The 20,136-nt window shown below is 45.7% G+C and overlaps 1 protein-coding gene across 1 annotated transcript in view; it reads right to left on the bottom strand.

Annotated features, from left to right (window-relative positions):
* Positions 1-3,763: 3,763 nt before the first annotated feature.
* Positions 3,764-20,136, bottom strand: part of DHX33 (DEAH-box helicase 33) — a 17,956-nt gene continuing 1,583 nt past the window's right edge. Inside the window, exons 2-12 of the mRNA XM_006102735.3 lie at positions 18,231-18,391; positions 16,954-17,181; positions 16,589-16,759; positions 15,530-15,715; positions 14,703-14,814; positions 13,260-13,419; positions 13,006-13,094; positions 10,057-10,184; positions 9,461-9,664; positions 7,449-7,535; positions 3,764-4,679 (exon numbers count right to left, since the gene is read on the bottom strand). Coding sequence (XP_006102797.2) covers positions 4,371-4,679; positions 7,449-7,535; positions 9,461-9,664; positions 10,057-10,184; positions 13,006-13,094; positions 13,260-13,419; positions 14,703-14,814; positions 15,530-15,715; positions 16,589-16,759; positions 16,954-17,181; positions 18,231-18,391 — 1,835 coding nt within the window. The 3' untranslated portion in view covers positions 3,764-4,370. The remainder of the gene's footprint in view (positions 4,680-7,448; positions 7,536-9,460; positions 9,665-10,056; positions 10,185-13,005; positions 13,095-13,259; positions 13,420-14,702; positions 14,815-15,529; positions 15,716-16,588; positions 16,760-16,953; positions 17,182-18,230; positions 18,392-20,136) is intronic.

Genomic DNA, 20,136 nt, shown 5'->3' with positions numbered 1-20,136 from the left:
CCAGCCCCAGTTGGGGTGCATGCAGGAGGCAGCCAATCAATGATTCTCTCATCATTGATGTTCCTCTCTCTCTCCCTTCCTCTTTGAAGTCGATAGAAATATATTTTAAAAATAAAAATCGATGGAAAAAATATCCTCGGGTGAGGATAACAACAATAAAAGCACACCAGGCTTTCTGGTACCATGTGGAATCTGTGGAATGTACTCTTGCCATTCCCAGCAACCTAAATACCAGCCTTCGAGGTCATCTCCCTTACGATGCCTTCCTGAAACCTCCTCCTCTCTCCCATGAAACAGATAGGAAATTATGCTTGTGCACCCCTTTGCCCCTTCCACCCCTCCACTTCATTCTTCTCTCTGGAGAAACCTCCTGGCACTGCTGGTTTGCCTCCCCTCAGCCTACCAGCCCACTGTTCCTGAAGAGCAGAATCCCCAGTTAATTCCTGCAACCCTCCCTCACCAGTCCCTCCAAGCTTGCCCCCAGGTTCTGATAGGACATTATTTTCCTAGGGGCATGAAGCTATGGCTTACATCAGATTTAGGTTAAGAACTGATGTTCCAAGTTTATCAGGACACACAGGATATATATGTATAAGGTACCAAGAAAGTAAGTCTTTCCCAATTCATGGAAAAGATTAATACTTAATATATTCTAAATAGCATTCTGTAATAAGGAAAAAAGAGACCAAAGAAAGCCACACATATCATGTATAAGATTCATTTTTAATGAATTTGATAGTCATGTGCAAATTTGAGCATTAAATACAAGAACTGACATTTCAGTAGAGCTACGTCTATTTGAATGAAACCAGATTCTCCAAATACACCATAAACCTGAACCAACTTGATTTTTCTGTGTTTTCCCTCTGCAAATTATGCTCTGATCGAGTAAAATATAATTGAATCTTTGCTTCCCCAGACAGGTGCAGTGTTCCAATATATGTTCATGGAATGGTATCTTAGATGTCTGGCCACAGTTCCAAGCAGTTCTTGATGCTGGATTAAATGGATTTAAGTAGAAAGTTTTACTCACAGAGCAGAAACTTGTCTCCATTCTGGCATCTCTTTACAACCAGCAGAGCTGCAACATTAAGTAAGGGTTTTTAACAAGGACCGTTCTTTCCCCTGTAGTGGAATCTGTGTTGCTCGGATGTTCCACACGCCACGATTACTGCAAATAGATCAACACCAGCAGCAGGCATGCGATCTGCTTGGAGTGCATCTATTTACATGAAGCTGCTCATGGGAGCTGGTGATTCACCCAGACATGGATTGCAGATAGGAAAAGAGATTTTACCAATTGAAAAAGAGTAGCTCAAGATCACATTGCAACATCACTGTGAAACATTTAACTTTCTTAAGAAAGTTTAAGTTTAAAATGTACTATCCCCTGCAGCTCAATATAAATAACCATTTACTTCTTTGTAGGAACATGTGGAGTCAGAATGGGTTTTCCAATCTGATGTAATCCCTGAGCAACTGTGTTAAAAATTAACTTTTTAAAAAGCCCAATAAAAAACTACCGTATTAAAAGTCTACCAGAATGTTACAATGATCAACATATTTCTGTACAGAAACATTAAAGCTACTTAGAAGCTATCTATCCCTTATTCCTGCTCAGAAAAGAATGAGTATACATTTCCCAGAAACTCTTTAGGTACTTAAGTTGTACACAATTATTCTGAGAGAGAATTTGTGGAGGGACATGATAAATCACCCCACTTGAAATTTTTACCAACATGATGAATTTTTTTAATTAAAAATACATTTTCTTTTACCAAGTCGGGCTAAACATCCTAGCCTTCTATTTAATAAATAAGAAAAGTACACTTTAAAAATCTTCTGACAAACTTTCCAGAAGGTCAGCAACAGTAAAAACAAGTCAATCTGAGGAAGAGCCTGCTAAAAGTCTTAAGTATTCAATAAGATAGGGCAGCAATTTCCAACCGGTGTGCTGCAAGACTTTTTAAAACATGCAATACCTGCCTATTTTGTCAGGGGCACTGACCTCTTTTCCCTTAGATTATAAAACAAACAAACAAAAAAAGACAACAGCCAACACAACAATAGCTGTCCAGTGGGAATGAATCGAAAGTATATCTAATTTTTGGGTCAGGCTGGCAAAAAATATATTTTTTGATGTGCCGCAGAATTTTAGTAATTAGTTCACGTGTGCCACGAGAAGGAAAAGGTTGGAAATCACTGAGATAGGGTATACCGGATCTGCCAAATCCCATTTGGTCTAAACGTAAATACAGTGGGGCCTTGACTTACGAGTTTAATTTGTTCCGAGATCGAGCTCGTTAAGGAGCTCGCTAACTCAAATTACTCTATCAACTCAATGCCAAAAATCGGCCGAGAGACAGCTGGTATCTCAAAAAACTCGTTAGTCGGGACACTCGTAAGTCAAGGCCCCACTGTATTTCTAACAATTAAGTCTCAAGTGCCCGAGCACTAGATAAAAGCTAGACTTCTCAGGGCCCCAGCGCGTGCTGGAAGCCCGAGCAGGCCTGACCGGCAGACATGGACAGATGAGACGGGCACGGGGAGCTCCAGCAGGCTGGTCACGAGGAGTCCACTGGATCCAGAGTGAAGAGACCGTCCGCTGCCCCTGCAGGTCTCTCAGTTTGGGCTCTTGCACCGAAATTGCATGATTCACTGTAAATAATGACCAAAATACTGCACAGGTGTTCAGACCAATCAAGCACATTAAAAGGGGTAAATCTTGGCTGCTCTGGGACAAGACATCCAGTCACTTTTGGTAATTAAATAGCTAAGAAGGACTTTTATTCTCAAAAAAAGAGAATAGGAAGAGACGGCGGAGAACCACCAATTCCCTCTGAGAAATGTAGACACTAAGGGTTAGAGAGTGATGGCCACTTTGTAAGGAAGTAACAAACCCAGGTTGTCCCCAAGTCCCAAAGGAGGGAAAAAGGTAAAATAAATAAGATGCTAGAATATAACCGCCAGATGTTGTGAATGGGATGAGCCAATGCTGCCTGGTTCTCGTGGACCATTCGTCTCTCCCTCCACAACAGCTCTCTGACCAGTGGCCCTGCCTGAAGAGAAGTGGCTGAAATGTAGCCTGGAGTCGTTCCTTCTGCTCACATATTTAAGCGTGCCATTACAGAGAAACAGCTGCTGGTATGCTGGGGCCAACACCCTCCGGGCCAGTTTCCCAGTTATACCTGGCATGATTCAGAAGATACAAATCAACCTTCACTCAGGAGACGCCCACATCTCCTGGAAGGACAGGTGAGGATGTCCGCCACAGAAGCACAAGGACGAAGATGCTCAGCTCAGCAACCCGCAGGCCTCCTTCTCTCCTCTGCGTGGAGGCAGCAAGCGCCCACACCTGAGGAAGGGGCTCAGCAGGAGCGGCCAGCACCTCCCTCTTGTTTTCTATTGGAAAACTCTGGCCCAGCCGGATGGCTCAGTGGTTGAGCGTTGACCTATGAACCAAGAGGTCATGGTCTGATTCCCAGTCAGGGCACATGCTTGGGTTGTAGGTTCGACCCCCAATGTGGGGCATGCAGGAGGCAGCTCATCAATGATTTGCTCTCATCATTGATGTTTCTATCTCACTCTCCCTCTCTGTTCCTCTCTGAAATAAATAAAAACATATTAAAAAACTCTGTACAGGTCTGGCTGGGTTTCTCAGTGGTTAGTGTACTGACCCAAAGACTGAAGGGTCTCGGGTTCGATTCTGGTCAAGGGTGCAGGCTTCGGTTGCAGGCTTGATCCCTGACCTGGTTGGGGTGTGTGCAGGAGGGAACCAATCAATGTGTTTCTCTCACATCGATGTTTCTCTCTCTCTGTCTCCCCCCCTCCCACTCTCTCTGAAGATCAGTGGAAAATATATCCTTGGGTGAGGATTAAAAAAATACTCTACAGACAGACATTAAAATAGATCCAAAACAACAGCTCTGTGCCCTCCCACAGTCCCTTCTAGAAAGTCCCCCTTAGTCTCGAGAACTGGGGATCTTGTGGTACTCAATTGACATTATGTAAAAAGCAGGAAGATGAAGCCAACAATTCATTGTATGCTCATCTTTCATTTTCCCTAACCTCATGACTCCAACCCTATAAGGATTATTGCTCCCTTTAGCATATAAGAGACTGAGGCTCAGAAGTTAACTATGTCACCCAAAGTCACCCAGCAAGGACCTAAAGCACAATTTTGATGTTTCAAAGGTACAAATAGCATATACCCGTCTACATGATTCATTCAGCCTAAGGAGTTTAAAGAAGACACTTGTAAGCTCCAGGAAGTCGGGCACGTTCTGGTAGGTTAAAACCCGCTGCCTCTTAGGCGCCGAGCGGGAAGTCGGCTGGGAGGACGGCTGTGGCCCCAGCTCCCAGGCCGTGGCTCAGTTCCTGCTGGTCCTCAGCTTCCTGCGGAAGTAGTCGGGGGCGGCCTCGTACAGCCACTCGGCGTCCACCACGCAGAGGTCGCGCATGTAGCACTTGTTGGTGTGCAGCAGCTCGGTGTACACCACGCAGGCGGGCTTGCAGTGGAAGAGGACGGACGAGGGGTGGATGGCCACCGGCTGGTGCGTGTCTGTGGTGGCGTAGGTCCCGTCTGGCTGGAGCTCAGCGGTGCTCATGAAGAGGCTGTGAGCCAGGCAGCGGCGGACCGTCTCCATGTCTCCCCGGGACGACAGGATGGGCATGGACATCTGTGTCAGGAGGAAGTGAGAATTGGAAAAGACCCCAAACATACACGCTGCTCAGCACGGCATCGCATTCGGAACACCCGCACCCAAAACGCAGCCCACACTGCAGGCCTAACGGCATGGAAGTTGCCATTTGGAGGTGTTTCCTCAAACACCTTAGAGACCAGCCCGGGGTGGAGGAGGTGCAGCTGAAGGAGGGTGAACTGAAAATAGGAAAAGCGCAGCCTGGCAAGTAAGGACCAGGAGGGAGATGGTCACATAAGGGGCCAAGCAGACAGGCCTGGTGAGCCAGCACCTGTCCCCATGGAAACACCGGCCAGGACGTGGCAGGAAGGAGAGGCCTTTCCTCGACTGACCACCTCGTCTCCTCCCTCCATCCATCGCACGCACTGCTGCCAGCCATCTTCCTCATTCTTCACCCCTGAAAACCTTCACTGTCTCTACTGCTTCTGGCAAAGCAATGCAGGCTTCCAACTGTGACGCTATGAATGAGCGAGCCGTCCTGAGCATCTGCGGTCCTCAACGGCCTCCTCCCTCCTGGGCCCGTTCCATGAGGGGCCTTCCCATGTGCACCACGGGGAGACAGAGCACCCCTCCGCTCCCCAGCGGCAGTGGCGGTCGTCAGTCTCCTGGCTCCCACCCTTGCTGATGGGCCACGTCCCCTTACACCCCAGGCCACGGCGGAACCAGCCAGTGGCTTGCACTGCCTGACCACACTGGCCGGCTTCTCTCTTCCGGGCATTTGGAGTCTGAGCAATCCGTTAGGGTTTTGAAGGGGAGGCCAGGGAAAGCAGTCGCTTGTGCAGAGGCAGAAGGTGAAAAGGGGGAAGGAGGCAGGCAGAGAGCACCCAAAACAAGAGGCAAGCAGACTCAGAAAGCTGCCCTTGCTCCCAGTGGCCTTTTCTGGTTCCTCATGCCAGTCCCTGTATGGACTGGGGTTGGACTGTTTCCTGTCCAGATTCCAAAGGCACCTCTTTATCCCCCCTTTTCCGCTTTAAGGTGGCTCAAGATGTCTTGTTCTTTGCAATCAGCTGATCCTGGCCTGAGGAAGACACTATCTCCTCATTTGTCAGGAGGTAGCTCAGGATCACCGCCTCCAGGAAGCCCAGAGTCCCACTGCTAACTGGTCTCTCCTTCCGGCTGCCAGCTCCACACTCACTGGCCCTGTGACTTGGGGCACATGACTTAACTTCCTTGGGCTCTAGTTTCCTCATTGGTGAAATGGAATAATAACAGAATCAACCTTACAGCGGGTGAAGTGGGGATTTCAAATAAGGCATCACATGAAAAGTGCTTAGAATGGTGCCTTAGTAAGTACTTCATAAACAATTTCTATAATTATAATGATCATCGGCTCCCCACAGGAGATATATGTGTATATGTATGTCAGATTGCCCCTCCAGATTGTTCCTCGAGAAACTTAGTGTCAGTGCAGCTGTACACCTCCGGGACCTTGGCCAGTGTCTGGCATATAAAGAGGGCGTGGTCAGTCACTACAGCTTCTTCCATCAGAACAGAGAAGCACCACCCCTATTGTCATGAATAAACTGAAAACTCACGAGGCTGAGATGGTCTGGCAGGCAAACTGTTCAAGTGCAAGAGGGGTTTGGGAAAATGTGTAAAATTCAGAACACAACAGGCTACTATGAGAAGAAATAGCATTAAATGTTAACAACAGGCCGCTGGCAGCAGACACAGGCTGGGCACAGGCCACAAGTCTCCTAGGGACGTGCAGACAGTCTGCACTGGGGCTGCCCAGAGAGGCCTGGCACACAAAGACAGTCAGCGGAGATGTCTACGACAGCACATGGGCACTTCCTGTGCTCAACAACAGGAGATACTTACAAAACTACCCCCACCTCTGAGTAAAATGCAGTGTCATACAATCATTAATATACACAGGACTTTAAAACATTATGTACTCTAAGAGGAATATAAGCTAACAGAAAACTTTCTGGTAGACAATTTGGCAATAACTATCAAGACCTAATGTCACTATGCATGAATTCACCATTCATTCTATGCGCACTAGGCCACAAACACATATGTCGGAGGATGTTCATTCTGATATAACCTAAACGATCACCCTTGGGCTTGGTTAAATAAAATGTAGTGGACACAACGGAAACCTATGAGGTCACTAAAAAGAGTAAGATGGACATATAAAGACACTGAAAGACAGCCCAGACACACTAAGTGTTCAAACGTCTACCAAATGGAAAAAAGCAAGCTGTAAAACAAAGTGTGTATCATATTTATGTTCTGAAGAAAATGTTATATATATGTATCCATGTGTATATGTACACACACACATACACACACAGGAAAAAATTCTAGAAGGATAAAGGATTGTTAACGGAGGTTTATCTTTAGAGAGTTATGGGAGACTTTGAAACTTTCTGCATTTTATATCACTATTTTGTGCATTGTATCAACTTGTAAAAATTATGCACTACTTATGTAATCTGAAAAGAATAAATATATTCCTACTAAAATAATCTTATGATGGATTCTAATAACATTGGAAAATACTTTTACAGAAGTTGAATATAAATGTAACTAAGTATGCAAAAAACATTTAACAGGACTATGAGGAAACAGACCAAAATGGTGAGATGGAATTGTGAATAATTTTCACTTTCTTTCTTATTTAAAAATTTTCATACAATAAGAGTTTCTTTTGTAATCACTAGCTATAAACAATTAAAATTTATTTATCTAGAAAAAAGTAATAGCTTAGTCCCCCATAGAACAAGTAGGAAGAAAGAATACCTTTACGCAGATATCCCTCAGCTGGGCTCTGACTTCAGCTACTAGCATCATATTCTTGCTGTTGACAAAATTCTCTTTGCACCATTCCTGAACAGGAGAAAAAGAGATATCTCAATCCTCTCATTTCTATAATGAAAATAAAATGATTTTTAGAACATAGTTGAATTTAGAGGGAAAACTTTAGTTGCCAAAAATACAGAAAAATATCTTTATATTAAAAAGCATAAACCATAAGAAAAAAATATTTAAACAAAAGTAAAACAAAAAATTTTTTTTATTTCAAGTCACTATGAAAAATGCTACAGACTGAGATGTTTGCATTACTACACCCAATAAAGGTAAGTATCTCCAGAATACATTACAAAACAAAAACAGCCCTGGCTGGTTTGGCTCAGTGGATAGAGCATCAGCCTGCCACTGAAGGGTTCCAGGTTCAATTCGTCAAGGGCACATGCCCGGGTTGTGGGCTCAATCCCCAGTAGGGGGTGTGCAGCCAATCGATGATTCTCTTTCATCATTTTCTCTCTCTCTTCCTCTCCCTTCCTCTCTAAAATAAACAAAAACATATTAAAAATAAACAAACCAACAGCTCTGGCCAGTTGCTCACTGGTTAGAGCATTGGCCCAGGGAAGGAAAGGTCTTGGGTTCAATTCCCAGTCAAGGGCATGTACCTTGATTGCAAGTTCAATCACTGGCCCTGGTTGGTGCACATGTAGGAGGCAACCAATCGATGTGTCTCTCTCACATGGATGTTTTTAAAAACAAACAAATAAACAAAAAATACAGGCCCTGGCCAGGTAGTTCAGTTGGTTAGAGCATTGTTCCGATATGCCAAGGTTGTGGGTTAGATCCCTGGTCAAGGCACATACCATATAAGAATTAACCAATGAATGCATAAATGAGTGGAACAACAAACCGATGTTTCTCTCTAAAAATCACTAAATAAAAACATTTTTTAAAAAAGAACCTCCTATAAATCAGTAAGAAAAAGACCAACAGTCCAATAGAAAACAGACTAAGGCTATGAACAGACAACTCAGTTTTAATAGAAATGACTTGTAACCAATAAACTTATATAAGGATTCTCAGTCTCTTGAGGAATCAAGGCAAAGTAATTGAGACAGCTGAGATACTATTTCTAATCCATCAACTTGGCAAAAATTAAAGTCATTTCAACTAAGCATTGGAGAGGATGGTGGGAAAGGAAGCTCATACATCACTAGGGGGAGTGCAGAGGGGCTGACGGCTTTGGGAGCCACGTGCTCGCCCGGGAAAGCTGGATGCAGCTGCCAAGACCAGCAGGTCCGCTTGAGTGTGGACCCAGAGAAACACTCCTCCTGCACAGATGGGCACAGTAGTGCTGCACATGGGAACAAGCTGCAAACATCTGTAGCATCTAATGTTCAGATATGAGGTAAGGTATGCTGCCACACGCCACCCTCAGGACAGAGGTTACACAGGGAGGAAGGACCAGGGATAGGAGCAGCGCAGGCCTTTGCTGCATAAAATCTATAGCGTTTTATGTCCTTAAAAACACACTGAGACCAATAGAGCAAAATGTTCACAATTGCTAAAAGCGGGTGCTGGTTTTTTTTTTTAAAGAACTGACTGCACTAAAATGCAGAGCAAGTTAAAGCACGCACACTATGGCATAATTACTGATTATACTGATAAATGAAATATACCCGTTTTCCCTTGGTCCGAAGAACTGAAATATCATACAAGCAAAAACTACTATGAAGAAAGTCAGGGGCAGGTGGGGAAAACCCATTTTGTAGCTAAGAAACTGGTCACTAACTACTGAACTAATTTGTCCACATTAAATGAGTTAAATGCAAGTGGAGCAAAAGGCAGAAATCGCATTTCTTCCCTGGTATTGTCCCTATAGAAGATCTTGCTGAAATGATAGTTGACGTTCTTTTTGTGGCTCTTTCGATGCTTCAGCCAAGAAAGGAAGGTCGACATTCCCGAAAAGAGGTATCACTGGAGAAGAGGAACGAGGCGAAGCGCACCTTATTTCCACCCAAGTTTTTGAAGGTCCGGTAGATATTGAGCAGGGTGACGTGATCGCCCTCGCTGGAGATGAACTTCTTCCGGACACCCTGCACTTCATCCCGCCGGGAGGGCGGGTTGTAGAGGACGCTGTCCACGGACAGCAGGGAGACGATGGTCAGTATCTCCTCCGTACAGTGGAATTTGGGGGACAGGAGGATGGTCTGCAAGTCAAAATTGAAAACTGCGTTAATCAAAATTCTTCCTGGCTCTGAATGCAGTATTCCTGTACATTGCTTTTGTAGTTCCCCTTCTACGGCGTTAAAGGGCAGGCGTTTCTAAAACCATGACTGTGTGTTAATGTTACTTGTCTTGTTTGTAGAACAATTGATTGTCTTTCCTGAAGGATTCCAAATTCCTTGTGGGTAGGGCTCATGATTTAAAATGAGTTCTAAGCCCACATAGAACGTAAATCAGTGTCAGACACAAAGTGGGAGTGGACAATTATTTAGGAGAAAAGTGAAGGTTAATCTAGAAGCACTGGGTTTAGAAGTCTACTTTGGGATGGCTAACCTGTAATGTACAGAAAGGGGACTGAAGAGAGGGCATCATTTACTTTGGCAAATTTGGGCTCTAAGGGAAACGCTGCCATCTTCCTTCCGAGTGGAGTCAGGGTGAGCTGCTCATCCTTGTGCTCCAGAGCACCCAACAGGTCCAGCTGGGCGATGGCCGCCTGAACGTGATCTGAAAAACAGAGACATAAAAAAGGAGCCAAAAATCCAAAAAAGAAGGCGCAACTAGTTCAGTGCTTCTGATAACTTCACAACTGATCAACCACCACTGTCCCCAGAACTCACTTTCAAAGCTGTTAATGACACCACTTCTTCAGTTCAATTCCCTTTTATTTTATTTAGTTTTTTGTTAATCCTCACCCAAGGATATTTTCCCATTGCTTTTTAGACAAAGGAGAGAAACATCAACGTGAGAGACACATCCATTGTTGCCTCCTGCACACGGCCGGGGATCAAGCCTGCAATGGAGGCATGCACCCTTGACTGGAATCGAACCTGGGACCCTTCAGTGCACAGGCCGATGCTCTATCCACTTAGCCAAACCGGCCAGGGCTCAATTCCCTTTTTAAAGAATGGTCTGCAGACTCTCTCTCCCGGGAGCACGCGTGCCTTTCCCTTCCCCTCCCTGCCCAGGAAGGCCATCACTAGCTCCCTCACTCCCAACCTCCAAGGGCCCTTCCGTTACCTCTACAACTTGTTTCCTAAGCCCATTTCTTGTAGAAATTACTTTTTCTACCTCTGTAATTTACCCAATAAATGTTCTCTTACCAAAAAAAAGGAAAAAAGAATGGTCTGCTATTTGGCAATATAAAGCCAGCAATGATATACTTAAGAATTTCTCCCACAAAGAAAAAATATCAAATAAATAAACAAACAAACAAACAAACAAGAATTCCCCCACAGACATGCTCACACAATGTACAGGGACCAGTGTCTCTAGAAGCGCACACTCCACAACATCAATACCTGGGCCTCTGCTGAGAAGGCCACTATTCACTACTCACTCTTTTATAGTCTTTAATTTTGAGCCATGTAAATGCATTACCTACTAAAGAATAAAACGCTCTCCTAAGATGTAATAAGTATATACACACGGAGAGGAAACAACCTGTAAAATACATTAAGTGCCAAAGAAATGCACAAATGTCTCAGTCAACGGGAGAATGGCTAAGTGCATTTTGCTTTATTCATATAATGCAATAGCATTTGGCAGTGAAAATGCATTAACACAAACCTTACAAAACAGAATGAATGAAAAGGGGAAGGTTACGCCCTAACTGGTTTGGCTCAGTGGATGGAGCGTCGGCCTGCGGACTGAAGGGTCCCAGGTTCGATTCCGGTCAAGGGCATATACCTTGGTTGCGGGCACATCCCCAGTGGGAGGTGTGCAGGAGGCAGCTGATCGATGTTTCTCTCTCATCAATGTTTCTAACTCTCTATCCCTCTCCCTTCCTCTCTGTAAAAAATCAATAAAATATATAAAAAAAAGAAAAAAAGAAAATAAAAAAGAAAAGGGAAGGTTACTGAGGAACCGACACAGACACATGCAAACAGAAACAACACATTGCTTAGGGACACACACCCACAGAATAACACACTGCAGAAAAGCAAGGGACTGCGAACAAAAGGTGGGAGGTGGCTCCCCGAGGGAGTGGGAGGGAAGCGAGTGCGGCCAGGGGGTGCAGGGGGCTTCAAGGCGCTGGTGAGGGGTGAACGGGTGTTGGTTTTACTCCTCCTCCCTTACATGTCTTCCTTTGTGTATAGAAATTTAGCAATGAAAAATACAATGCTTTTCTTCTTTTTTTGCTTTCTCTTTTTATTGTATTTATATGAGATGATGGATGCTAACTAAACTTATAAGGGGTAATCATTTCATAATCTATGTGAGGCAAATTATTAGCTGTTCACCTTAAACTTATACAGTGATGTATGTCAATTATACCTCAATAAAATGGGAGGGGGGGAGAAATAAGTGTAGAAAGTGCACAATGTGCACTGCTATTTGTGTTTTAAGAGACCATATACACTTGCATATGCACAGAATTTCTTTAGGAGACAATTAGAAAATGGTCAGGGGATTGCTCTAGGAACAGGAAACTAAGAACCTGAAGATCGGGGGTGGAACCCTTGATACCTATCAATTTTTTTTTTTTAAATATATTTTATTGATTTTTTACAGAGAGGAAGGGAGAGAGATAGAGAGTTAGAAACATCGATGACAATGTGCACTGCTATTTGTGTTTTAAAAGAGACCATATACACTTGCATATGCACAGAATTTCTTTAGGAGACAATTAGAAAATGGTCAGGGGATTGCTCTAGGAACAGGAAACTAAGAACCTGAAGATCGGGGGTGGGACCCTTGTATACCTATCAACTTAAAAAAAAAAAAACCCAAAACAGCCCAGGCAGCGTGGCTCAGTGGTTGAGCACTGACCTATGAACCAGGAGGTCATGGTTCAATTCCCAGTCAGGGTAAATGCCTGGGTTGCAGGTTCGATCCCCAGTCAGAGGGGAGAGGTGTGCAGGAGGCAGCTGATCGATGCTTCTCTCTCATCACTGATGTTTCTATCTCTCTCCCCCTTCCTCTTTGAAATCAATAAAAAAATTTTTTTTTAAAAATTATATTTAATAAAAAGAGGGAAAAAGGAAAGGAAAACCATGTCTTGAAGAGATGTCAAGTGCTAAAAGCTGCCATCGTTAGGAAAACCCCGATTACTTCTTCCTCCACAGAGAGGTCAATGAAGGACCAGAACTGACCAAATGCCAGTCAAAGGCACAGAAACGTGGTATTTTCAGTCCTTCCGCTGCCAGAAGTACAATTCGAGGCCACTCTCTGTGCTGGGATGGTGCTGACGGCACCGCATCTATCCTTCATGGTTCTCAGACAGTTCATGTTCTCCACCAGACTAAACCAAAGGAGACCTCTAAAGAGTCCATTTGCTGTCGTTTGTCTACTTGTAACCTTCCACTCCACTGGAGATCCCACTCACCTGGAGACGGTTTGGACATGAAGTCGAAGGTGAGCACGTTGGGGACTTTCATGGCTAGGAGCTGCAGCATCACGCTCGCCAGGTTACACCTGTGCAGAGTGAGAGACGTGCGCTGTTCATCCCCTGATCCTCCAGCCGGCGAGTCAGAACCACCACCGAGGCGTGTCAGTGAGGACTGCAGCCCTGGGGAGACCCGAGCCAGCAGGGAGGGAGGTGTGGGGCAGTGGCAGGGGTGTGGGGCACCTCGGGCCCACCTTTGGATCTCTGGCACGGTCATCTTCTCAAACTTTTCAAACTCATCCTCTGTGTAGAGCCGGTAACAGACGCCACTGTCCTCTCTGCCAGCACGTCCGGTGCGTTGCCACGCCTGCGTCTTGGACACCCGCTGCACAGCTAACACCTCCAGGCCACTGTCTGGAGGGAGAGTGGCCCACATCAGTGCTCTGCCCATCCTTCACATAAACAGACTGCTTCCACAGTGCGGACAAAAGGAGCATTCCTCAGAGCACCAGTGATCCTTTCTGCATTACCGAGTCAGAAAAACTCAAGGCTAAATCAGAATGCACAAAGCCAGACTGTTCTGCAGTGAAACGAGGCCCGGTACTGGACACTGTGAAATCTGTTATTACAACATCAATGGTTGACCTGTGAACCAGGAGGTCACGGTTTGATTCCCAGTCAGGGCACAGGCCTGGGTTGCGGGCTCGATCCCCAGTGTGGGGCATGGAGGAGGCAGCTGATCTATGATTCTTTCTCATCATTGATGTTTCTATCTCTCTCCCTCTCCCTTCCTCTCTGAAACCAATACAAATATGTTTTAAAAAAATAAAACATCAGAAAAACTTCATGCGTACAGCAGGGGGACAGGAGAGTAAATTTCAGAGGTCTGGCTTGGCTCACATGGTAACAACCACCCCATTTGGCCTGGGACTTGGGACTTTCAGTGACAAAACCAGGACAGTCTCTGGCAAATGAGGATAGTTGTCACCCTGTCAATCAATGACTCAGAAATGAAATGCCTCCAGGCCCTGTATACTGTTTCCTCCCTCCCACCTCCATAATAAGAGACCATGTATGTTACTGCAGGAGTAAATGAGAGATTCTTCATAAAGGTGCACTCTGTGCCAGGCACTGAGAACCGAGCCCTGTCGCATGTTATCGCTAAAGGATACACAGTGAAAGGCAGCACTTAGTGAATTTCAATTAAAAATCTGAAATCGATCAAATCCTCTGTAGAATAAAGCAAGGTATACAACAGACACGAAGGAAAATGACTGAAGGAAGCTTCCCATTGAAAATTCAGGAACAGATTCAGGAACAGCTAGTGCTGCACCCAGCCCAGGGGATTCTGGGGAGCTGGACCCCGCCAAGCTCAAAGATGAGAGCCTTTGATGTGGTGTCAGGCTATCTCTGGCCCTCGTGCCATCATCTCACCCACCTTCTGACAGGGTCTCACACCTCTGTTCCCAAGTTTGTTAAGCCTCGCCTCCTCTTTCTACCCTGCCTTCTCGTCTCACAGACCTGCCTCAGGTCCCCTTTCTGGACCTGTCCCTACACTGTCTCATTTAGGTGCCTGCCACCCCAATCTCAGTTAGTTACAAGCATGAAATGCTCTTTGGGGGGAGCTGGGGACTACAGGAAACTCAGAGGGTGCTCACTACACACAGAAGAGACAGTCATCAGCTACATGTTCTCACCAGGGTTATACTTCTTTGCTTTAACCATGCCCGTGTCAACTACATATTTTATTCCTTTAATGGTTATGGAGGTTTCAGCGATGTTGGTTGAAATGATCACTTTGCGATAGCCCTAAAAGGAGGAAGAAAACCAAAAAGCTGTATGACACACATATGATTCCAGTCCTCACCATTAATTTCCATAATTCACTCACGATCAAGAAAAGATGACTTTGTTACTAACGACAGTTATTAATATTGATGGCGGGCCACTAAACTGGGTGGGAGAGAGGGGACGTTCCAGTCTTAAAAGCTTACTTTGAGGCGATGAGATGTAGCGGCACAAGCACAAGACTCAGAAGCAGGTGGATGTGGGTTGGAACCCTGGAGCTGCCAGTTACCTACTGTGTCCCTGGAGCAGTTACTTCCCTCCTCTGGGCCTCAGTGCTCATTAAATGGATCATAACCCACCTTGCCAGTTCCCGAGAGGATGAGAGGCAGTGTGTGTAGCACGTCAGCACAGTGCCTGGCACAGCAGGGTGCCCAATAAATGCTATTATGGACCAACGCGGCTTATGTTGGACCCTGGAAGCCTCACTCATTTCCCCTTCAGCTTTTGCCTTTGCCCTCTCCCTCGTCCCCTGACAACCGTTTCCCTGTTCTTACCTTGAGAGAGCTGCAGCTACATGTTATATTCCTGCAGCTTTTCAGCTACTGTATCTGGTGCCTGAGCATCCCGCCCCGTATACCTTATCTGGAGTCTGGTGACAGGCATACCTACAGGCCCCAGTAGAGGATCTCTGTGCATCCCCGGGGATGGGGCTGGACAGAGGCGGCGGTGCACTCACCTTCGGCGCCGCCTGGAAGACGCGGAGCTGCTGGGCATAGGGCAGGGAGGCGTAGAGAGGCAGGACCAGCATGGAGGGGCAGCCGTCCGGGAGGTGCTTTGCAATGTCTCGGCAGGTCTTGCTCATGGCTTCGATTTCCTCCTGGCCCGTGAGGAACACCAGGATGTCCTGCGAGGAAGGGGCTTCCTGTACAAAAGTGAAAGTGAGACCATTAGGCTTTCACAGAAGCACTTCACCCTGTAAAGGGAAGAACAGCCAGTTAACAGACACTTAATCACCTGATCTTTGAAGTGTGTTCAGGTTTATTTGTAAAGTACTTGATAACTAAAAACATGTTTAATAACATGTGAGTATATGTGTATAAGTATGTAAATACATATTTATGTGGGTATACATGTATTTTTTTGCCCACTGTTTTTTGAAATATATTTTTATTGATTTCAGAGAGAGAGAGAAACATCAATGATGAGAGAGAATCATTGACTGGCTGCCTCCTGCCTGCCCCCTACTGGGAGTAGGGCATGTGCCCTGACCAGGAATCAAACCACAACATCCTGGTTCATAGATCTACACTCAACCACTGAGTCACACCGGCAGGGCTAGCCCAGTATTAACAGGACAAATGTTCGGAGGGACAGACAGGATGAAATCTAAAACAGTCAAAACTTCATCATGGCTTCGATTGGGAGGACTCATCAAAGCCACCACGTACCTGAATGCACCTGCAGCTGCCATTCATGAAAAAGCCTCAGCTCAGGGTGGCTTTTGGAAGTTAAACAAGGCAAACTGACCTTCTCCAAATACTATCAAGATGACAGTAAAGGTATAAGCCCAGAAAGACAAATACAATGGGAGAAAAGATTAGAAGTGTCTACCCATTTTTGAAAGATAGAAGAGATGGGGGAAGGGAGTACATGACGGGACTGGGCAGAGGGCCTTCCAGGCTGGGTGCCTGCTAAAGGGAATAGTGACAAGTGTTTCATTCAGCAACCAAGGCTGAGGACTCTATCAACTGTGAGTAAAACAGACCTTTTCAGGACTCGGCCCCCCTTCCCATACCTGGTGAATCTGGAAGACTGAGACAAGGGCGGCGTGCAAGTAATCCTGCTGAGGCTGTTTGGTGTAAAAAATCTGGATTGGATGCTGCCGACCCTCCAGGTAGAGGACAGGAGCTCCATTGAAATACTGAGAGAACAGGTCCACATCCATCGTAGCTGACATCACAATCACCTGGTACAGAGGGAAGAGGAAGATGGAAACAAACATGGCGACAGCCTTTCTGTGTCCCTCCCAAGCTCTAAAAGCAGATGATGGAACCTGTCACACCCACTAGGTGAACTCGGTCCACGGTTCTGAAGCAGACGGGCAAAGGCGAACACGGAGGAAGAAATGCGGGCCTCCTTCCGTGAGCGCGCTGCACCTACTTTGAGAGGCAGCTTCCCCAGCTCCTTCCGCCTCTTCTGTGCAGCTTTCACCACGCCAAAGAGCACGTCCGTGTGGATAGTCCGTTCATGGGCTTCATCCAAAATGACACAGCTGTACTTCCGAAGCAGGGAGTCTGAAATTGCTTCCCGCAGAAGCATGCCATCTGTCAGGAACTTGATCCTGGTGTCTTCTGAGGTGACATCATCGAAGCGCACTGTATAGCCAACCTATGCAGAGAAATCATTCCTTCACCAAATGCATCCTCAACACTCACTAGGTAACCAGCACCGGGCCAGGCACTTGTGCTATCACAGTGAACAAGACCCACACTGACCTGCCCGGCTCCCCCGGCAGCAGGCAGGCTGGTGGCTGACACGGACAGTGGGCATGTACCTTTAACTGCAATTATAATTAGCATGACCAAGATTTAAAACTAGCCTCCTACCCCCAGCTACTTAATAGTTTCAAGAGAAGCTATGTACTGATATGAAAAGACATCCAAGATGTTTTTAAGTGAAATACATAAACACACACACATAAATAAATCTAACTTATACACAGTTCTGGGACTCATTCTCCATATGCACACATATGCTAGAAAAATGCTTAAAATTTTTCTAAAGAGACATAGAGATAAGAGATTAGAAGCTATTGACGCCTTAAAAATGCTCAAGGAAAACAACTAATTTATCCAACTTGCCAACAAATTTTGAAAGCAAAGCAAATGGGTTTGATAGCCTGTCAGACCTTCTGGTCTCTTAGGAACTGGTAAAGAACTCTGAGAAAGACCTAGACAATTGTGGCTTGCTCTGTATAGTCTTTTTTTTTTTTTTTTAAATATATTTTATTGATTTTTTACAGAGAGGAAGGGAGAGAGATAGAGAGTTAGAAACATCGATCAGCTGCCTCCTGCACACCTCCTACTGAGGATGTGCCCGCAACCAAGGTACATGCCCTTGACCGGAATCGAACCTGGGACCCTTCAGTCCGAAGGCCGACGCGCTATCCACTGAACCAAACCAGTCAGGGCACTCTGTATAGTCTTATTCAGCCCAGCCGGCGTGGCTCAGTGGCTGAGCGTCGACCTATGAACCATGAGGTCACGGTTCAATTGCAGGCTTGATCCCCAGTGTGGGCATGCAGGAGGCAGTCGATCAATGATTCTCTCTCTCTCTGAAATCAATAAAAATAATTAAATTTTTTAAAAAAGAAGTCTTGTTCAGAAAAATAAAAGGCAGGGGAGGGAGAAATTTTTGTAAAGAAGCAAATTAGGTACCAGCTTCCCGAGTTCAGTTCTCTTCTCATCTGAGACTCTAGTAGCGAGAGAGATGGCCGCCACTCGCCGAGGCTGGGTCACAGCAATGATGCCCTGGCGACCAATGCCCCCTTCATAGAGGTACTGAGGGAGCTGAGTGGTCTTCCCAGAGCCAGTTTCCCCTGGAAAGAAAAAGTCTCATTTAAATGTAAATTGAAACAAATTTCACCAAACAAATGTATCAAAGTCAGAAGAAAAAGATAAAAGAAAATACTCTAAGTTCTGCCCAGTGTGGCTCCGCAGTTGAGCATCGACCTATGAACCAGGAGGTCCCGGTTCAATTCCTGATCAGGGCACATGCTGGGTTGCAGGCTCCATCCTCAGTGTGGGGCGCGCAGGAGGCAGCTGACCAATGATTCTCTCACATCACTGATGTTCCTATCTCTCTCTCTCCCTTCCTCTCTGAAATCAATACAAATATTTTTTTTAAAAAATACTCTAAGTTCTGATAAAGCCACAGGAAACTGGGTACTCAGAAATACTGCTGGTGGAGTGTTAACTGGAATTGCTTCTCAGAAGGCCAAATTATATCAGAAAAATCTTTAAGATGTTTATACCCTTTGACCCAAAACTCCACTTACAGGAACTGATGCTAAGGAAAAATTAAAGATGTACATAAAAATATGGCTTCAAAGATGTTTTACTCAACTTTGTTCACGAAAGCAAAAAACTGGAATATAAATGTTCAACAATAAGTATAGTGAAACCCAAAATGAAATACAACTATAATATAAAAATGTACTTCTCAAAAGAAAAAGTGAAATGTATATATTCTGACAGGTAGAGACACCCACCCATATACTGCAGCTGTGACAGACTCCTCACCGTTCACTAGGGCTGCCTTTGTCCGCACTATCATGAACTGCCTGCTCTCATTATGCCTGCCTGGCACACGCCACAGGATGAGCTAGACCTAACCTCGCTCCCCTGGGGCCGCACTGGCAGCCTCTGCTATGCTCCGTAGTGCCTTGTTCATCTCTCTTTCAGCAGACCAACCCGCACTGTCTGCAAGTTTAAATGTTTCCATCTCCTCCAACCCCAGAAGCTTCAGGAGGGCAGAGAAGGTCTGTCTGTCTCTCCCATGTACTTGAGCATCCTGCACAGGGTAAGCCTTTAATGTCACTTTCTCCCTCGTGGTACCTACTTAGGACAAACAACTCAGTCCACCGGTGCATCTTTCCCCTCTTTGCTACAACTCTCTAACCCTCACATTCCTATAGTCCCATTATTATCCCATGTTCTCCCCTCTGACTGCCCATCCTTCCTGATCTAGGCAAGAGCATGGACTAAGAATTTGATTATTCTGCAATCCTGCTGAATCCATCAGGCAAAACCTAACCTTGGATTCCTGTCTCCCTGTCCATCTCTTCTGCTCCTGCACCAACTGAGCGCTGATAAAGCAAAATAACCCAACTGTGCAGACGGAGCCCTGAGTTTGCAGTGGGGCCAAATGCACCTGGGCGCCAGCATGACCATCCATCCTGTCCTTGTTTTTGCCTCCTGTCCTCTGTCCTGATCCTCCCTAAGGGCCCACTGGAGGCCGTGAAACTCCCATTCTCAGCAGAGCTCCTGTGCCTATTTCACAGAAAAAGAAACCTCCAAGGTGACCTCCCTCTACCTCCCCCCGGAAGCTTTCTGCAGTCACACCCATGCTCAGCTCCTTTCTCCAGCCCGAAGCCTCTTGGACGTCTTTCATTGTATTGAAGGCCAATTCTGCTTCTAGCCCGTTGTCAAATGCCCCCCTTCCCCATGACCCCTGCGCTCAGCTGTTAGTGCCGGCTTTCCATCTTCAGCTTCCCCCTCTTCTGAGTTCTTCTTCTCAACCTATTAATTCAGACTTGCAAGTTCCTCTCAGCCCCCTTTTTCT

The sequence above is a fragment of the Myotis lucifugus genome, unplaced genomic scaffold (assembly GCF_000147115.1).
Source record: "Myotis lucifugus unplaced genomic scaffold, Myoluc2.0 scaffold_426, whole genome shotgun sequence".
Classification (NCBI taxonomy): Eukaryota; Metazoa; Chordata; class Mammalia; order Chiroptera; family Vespertilionidae; genus Myotis; species Myotis lucifugus.
Note: the sequence above shows the minus strand (reverse complement) of the source record. Positions and strands in the feature narration are given on the sequence as shown.